This window comes from Rhopilema esculentum, chromosome 9, assembly GCF_057945365.1.
Source record: "Rhopilema esculentum isolate cy_ngs chromosome 9, ASM5794536v1, whole genome shotgun sequence".
In the NCBI taxonomy this organism is placed as follows: Eukaryota; Metazoa; Cnidaria; class Scyphozoa; order Rhizostomeae; family Rhizostomatidae; genus Rhopilema; species Rhopilema esculentum.
In genome coordinates, this window is record NC_142823.1 from 3,235,107 (window position 1) to 3,240,822 (window position 5,716).

General features: G+C 34.0%; 1 protein-coding gene across 1 annotated transcript; it reads left to right on the plus strand.

The window, feature by feature from the left end:
- The first annotated feature begins 1,007 nt into the window (after positions 1-1,007).
- On the plus strand, positions 1,008-5,156 carry LOC135688808 (small ribosomal subunit protein eS12). Its single transcript, XM_065205826.2, has 6 exons — positions 1,008-1,115; positions 1,240-1,279; positions 1,889-2,020; positions 3,230-3,332; positions 3,736-3,837; positions 5,053-5,156. The coding sequence occupies exons 2-6, from the start codon at positions 1,260-1,262 to the stop codon at positions 5,119-5,121; spliced, it is 426 nt and encodes a 141-aa protein (XP_065061898.1). The 5' UTR covers positions 1,008-1,115; positions 1,240-1,259; the 3' UTR covers positions 5,122-5,156.
- The last annotated feature ends 560 nt before the right edge of the window (positions 5,157-5,716 follow it).

The following is a 5,716-nucleotide window of genomic DNA, read 5'->3' on the forward strand; positions in this document are numbered from 1 at the left end:
TCTTCTCGTATTAGAAATTATTCAAGTCTTATGGTGACTCTTGTTGGCAACATATCATAAAACAATGATTTGTGAACAATAGTTGAAAATAACTAATAACGTCTTATTGTGGCAAGTTCAAAAAGAAAGACTGGACGAGGAGAGATGATGCACGGAAAAGTGAAAACCCATATAAATGGCTGCAAACATCCTCCCTGTGATTTTAAATTTCGAGGGACCCATTTATTGATCTAGAATGGACGAACTTCTATGGTTTGGAGTCGTTTTGATGGAAGTGCTGCCCGGAATGTTTGGAAAAAAATCCCATAATCTCCTGCTCGTTCTTCAGACGGTTCAAAATAATAAAGCCTTTTGATTATACTGTATAAACACCGGGGGGGGGGGAGGGTTCTTCTCCCATTAAGGCCTGACGGTTTGCAATGCAATTTCCATTTAGTAAGTCCAGTCGGTTTTAGGGTCTTACTAAATGGCTACCAAATAGCCCATTTTTATGATAACTCAACTGCTCAGTTTAGCTTGCGATTTATTATAGATAATGAACAAAATTTTATTTTTCCGGAAACAACAGCAGTCAGTTGTGAAAAAATTTGTCAGAAAAGGGACTAAGGGAGCACAAAAAATGATGCTATCAAGTACATAATTTCGTTTTTTTGCTACCATTTGAGGGTTACTGTCAAAAATACTACCATTCGGGGTAATTTTTTAAAATCTAAGCGTTGGCCCTCTTTGACCCTGACCGGACCTCCCTGTTAGGCCATAATAGGAGTACGCCCCCCAGGGGATACGTACTAGTGAGCATGAGCTGGTTTATTTTCCGAGGCTTTATTCAATAAAGTAGACCGAAAAGAGAGTGAAATTTGAGATATTTGGAGGAGGAAGAAACGAGGAAGAAAAGGCAGAAAAACACCCTGCCTACTGGAGAGAGGATATTTTTAAGTTTTATTTATCTATATATTTTTGTTTTAGAAAAATTTGAAAATTTCCTCTCTCGAGTCGCCAACAACAACAACAGCAACTACAACATTATTTAGACGCACATGAACAGTTGTCCCCAGCCCCCTTTCCTTCCTTTCCGTGAAAATTTGTAAAATTGTCATACTTTGAAAGAAATCATTGTGAGTTCTTGAAATTATATCCTTGGAATCGTACCCTATTACCTTAAAATGTTTTAGAATATGTCGTATAATTATCTTCCTTGATAATTAGAGAAAGTATTTTTAATTATATTTCTAATCGTAGGAGGACATCTGCCTGTAAAAATGTCTGATGCGGGAGATAGGTAAGTGGGCCTAATCGTCCATGTGTTGCACAAACTTGTCCCTAAACACATGCAAACCAGTTCACTAGGCATTTACTTATAAAGTATACACTATCTTTCCTAATCGACCTGAAATTGATTGTAGCAACAGGAAAGTCTCGTGCAGAATATTTCATGATCATCATTTAAAGCCGAATTTTATTAGACCCAGCCAAGTTGAAATACTATGAAATCATTTAAGACAAGAAATTTGCCAGCTTTGCCAAATTTAAGAATTCAATTTGAGTTAATTTTGATAATATTTGAATGAATCAGTTCAGCAACAAAGTCGAAAGGTTGTCAATTTAGCTACCTTGTAAATTGAATAGCCCAAGATAAGATGTAACTTTGAATTGTTTATATCACTGTTTCTAGTAGAATGGCTTTTGGGCGGTTTGACTCTAGCTGCACTTGACGCGTTTGTATGTATGTATATATTGTAAATATAAATCAAACCAAAAATTTTATTATTTAATCTAGATATTGTGTAAGGTAATCTTGAACACTGTTGATAAAATGAAGTTTTAAAAGGGCTTAGTTTCTAAATAGTTTGATAGGTAAAACCAAATTGTTTCTTTATGGGTTCTACAGAGATGATGTTCCAGTTGCTGCTGCCACAGGTGCAATGGACATTGAAACTGCTGTACAAGAAGTCCTTAAAACAGCATTAATATACCATGGTCTTGCTCGTGGGCTGCATGAGGCGACCAAAGCCTTGGACAAGTAAGTCATTGTTGGTTCAAGTTACTTATTCCAGGTTGGAAACCTTACACTAATTTGCAGTTACATGCCTATTTCAAGATTGAGGTTTTCAGATCATCTGATAAATAGTACTGCACTCAACAATTTTATAAAAACATTAGCTTCAAAATTGATTCAAAAGTTAAGAATAGATTAAGAGCAAGCTGAGGCTGTGCCATTGTAAAATGCAGTTTTGAATAATGTTTTATCTCATAAACAAGGATTTTTAGTCATGTTTGTGTGCTTTTTTGGCGAATATTCAAACTTGATGGTGAATTGAGGTTGTTTCACTCACATTGTTGGCAAGGGAGGCCTGAATACTCCCTAAAGCAAAAAGGCTAGCAAATGCACTGCTTACACCTAATAATTCAAAAACAAACTAAGAACAATCCAGCCTCAAATATTCGAAAACATTAAGAACAGTCAGCCTGGTTCTTATAGATAAAGCTGTACTGCTTTCTAACCATGCTTGCAGTGTGTGCCTTGAAAAGTCCATTAGCATAACAGAGCAATTATTGCATTAAACTGGCAAGCATTTACCATTCTTTTAAGACAGTAAAATATAAAAAATTGGTAGTGAGGATTCTCTAATTGAACTTTACACCCTTTTTTGACAAAAACATGGGTTTCAGAACTTTTCAAAAGTTAAGAACAAATTAAGAACAATCTCTGATGCTGAGGTACAGTAAGATGTAATGTTGAACAAATTTGTGAAGCCTCCTTTTAAACAATTATCTTAATATCTCAAATTATCTCTTCAATGAGGAGGTTTTTTGCCATGTATGGGTGCATTGTTGGTGAATTTTGGCAACTTGTCTGCAAATACAGGTCATTCATAATTTTCTACAGAAACCTAATATGCTGAAAATAACAGTAAATGCAAATCATCCTCCTAATATATATATACTTTTAATTTGTTCTATGATGACAAAGGACTCCCTCTACTGAAGAATATCTGTAGATACTTGTCTATTCCGGAATCAAACTTTGTCTGAGAATGAATAGTCAAATTATCTCATATACCAAAATATTAGTAAGGAATACTTCCTTTCTTTAGATAAAATAAAGTTTATTTTCTTCAGGTTCCTGGAAAGAATGCTTTGAATGTCATTGTTTTTACTTTTTGAAAAAATGTTGTGCTTTGGTCAGATATTACAGTTTTTTCTACAAAGAATTTTTCCTTTATTTTAGACGTGAAGCTGTCCTTTGCGTATTAGCTAACAATTGTGATGAGAAAATGTATGTCAAGCTTATTGAGGCACTTTGTGCTGAGCACACTATTAATCTTCTCAAGGTAAGCATGCAAATTATGCAAGTGGTTTGTCTAACAGGCTTTATTAAAGAATGATAATTTTTCCAGGGTAAATAATAAAGTATGCATGTTATGGTGCTAGTTAATTATATATAATAAATTATGATGCCAATTATAATATTTGCATTTTTCAAGGAATCAGGGTCAAAATTTTCCTGTTCAAACAGACATTTGACTTTGATTTTTTGAAATGAACTTTATTCTTTGAGGAACTTGTCAATATGTCTTCAAGAATGCTTAATGGTTTACTAATCTTCTTATAGTTCAAAAAATGTTTACAAAGTTTATATAAATCATATATATATACATACATATATCATTTCACATTTTAACAGCAAGATCAACAAATGTATCCTTTATGACTGATGACTGTTTTGCTTTCTAGGTTGATGATAATAAAAAGCTAGGTGAATGGGCTGGTCTTTGCAAAATTGACAAAGAGGGACAAGCTAGAAAGGTTGTTGGGTGTAGCTGTGTTGTTGTCAAGGTTTGTGCTTTCTTTAGTCATCACAGTATAATCCGGTTATAACATACTTCAAGGGAGCAGTGTATTAAGTATGTTATATCCGAAGTACGTTGTAACGAGGGTAAGTAAAAATTGACTCAAACCAAGCACACCTTTTGCCGGGGCCAAGCACACCAGTATGTTATATCCGAAAGTATGTAATAACCGAGTACGTGATTCTACTGTTAACGGGATTCTACTGTATATTTCAAACCCTAGAGAGAATTAGTCTTTTTTAATAAGGAAATTGAAGAATAAAGGGTAGCACAAATGTGCAATTCCCAATACACCCAGGGACAAAGCAATTACATACAATAGCATGACAGAAAGAGTAGTTCACCAATTGCCTGATGATCCAACAAAGCATGAAATTCAGGGTTGCTACCTAGAAATAAGAACAGCTCTGCTTAAAGGCAGTGTGTTGTGCTGTTCATTGGCAATTGTTTGTTGAATTTTGAGGGTCCTCAAAATTAAAGAAGCATGACAAATTTATACAACTGATCAATAGCAAGTAAGAGGTGTCCTTTGTTACGAAATGAAAACTCACTGAAATATAATTTTTGCTCTTTGTTTCGATAAACCAATGAGCGGCACGACGTACTGCCTTTAATGGTATTGAGCACTGTATGACAGATAAAGTATACATAAATATTAAACTTGTAATTTCATGTACATTTATATGTAAATGTTGTTTTAATTCATTATGCTAAAGATAGTACTTTTATCATCTGTCAATCATTAAGATTGTACAAGAAGTTATTACTAAAATTAAAGTTATTATTATATATAGTTAGTACATTTTTTTCTTTTCTCATTACTGTGATTTCAATAGTTTTATTTTGTAAAACCAGGCTAGCCAGTGACAAATTACCTATGTAATAGTGCGATTTGTAATTTAGTTTTAACTGGAATTCAAAATGAAAAGTTTCCATTGTTAATGTTTTTCTTTTGTTGAATTTTTGGTGGTATCATAAATGTGAGGAATAACATGTGCTTTGTTTAGAGGTGTTCTTTCAGTGATGATCAAGGACTCCCTCTACTGAATCAGAGTCTGTAGAAATGTCCTATCCGGAATCAATATTTGTCTGAGAAAGAACATCATGAAAACTCTGTTCGGCAACTGTAGTTTTTGCCTAGAGAACAGTAGTTTTTTGCCTATGAAATTTAGCTAAGACATGTTTCTTCATTCTGTTCTAGGACTGGGGCAAAGAAACACAAGCTCTTGATGTTGTTAAAGAGTACTTTGCATCCAAACGTGGTACATAAATTTAAATGGAGTGAATAAAATCCCCATTAAATTTCAAATTATTGTTTTCTCTCTGTCTTCTCATCTTATCGATTGGATTTTTGAGGAAAGGGGTTCCATTGTGGAAGTAGGGTTTATTCTTAAAGATAGAAGTTTAATGTAGAAGGTGCTCATTTTGAAAAAAGGTCTTATGGACGAGGGGGTTTATTGTGAAATGCTGAAGTGGGCTTTTCACATGTTAGAATTGACGTTATCTTGCCAAGAAATTATAGATGCTTTGAGATGAAAACATGGAACTTGTTTGTATGTTATATTATGCTGAGGGGCAAACAAGTCCCTGGAAATGTGATTTTCATTAAATCCCTAGAAATCCTTTGGTTTGTAAGAATGAATTACTCTGTTGGTTATGCATTGGTTTTGTAATGTAAGCTAAATCAGGGGTGGCAATCTACAAAAACAATTTTAGGGTGCACAAGCTATACACTACCAGGAAAAAGTATTGCAACACCTGCAAAGGCAATCAATAGTGGATCAAGCAATAACTGTTGTTGTCTGATTAAGCCATTGTTTAGGCAGTCAATGGCGTGCAAATAATTTTTCTTATAACTGTATAAT

What these genes read in the sequence shown, in the direction of transcription:
- LOC135688808 (XM_065205826.2), top strand. Translation starts at nt 1,260, where the DNA reads ATGTCTGATGCGGGAGATAG. An exon ending in ATGTCTGATGCGGGAGATAG is followed by an intron (nt 1,280 to 1,888) that starts GTAAGTGGGCCT and finishes TGGGTTCTACAG; the next exon opens with AGATGATGTTCCAGTTGCTG. An exon ending in GCGACCAAAGCCTTGGACAA is followed by an intron (nt 2,021 to 3,229) that starts GTAAGTCATTGT and finishes CCTTTATTTTAG; the next exon opens with ACGTGAAGCTGTCCTTTGCG.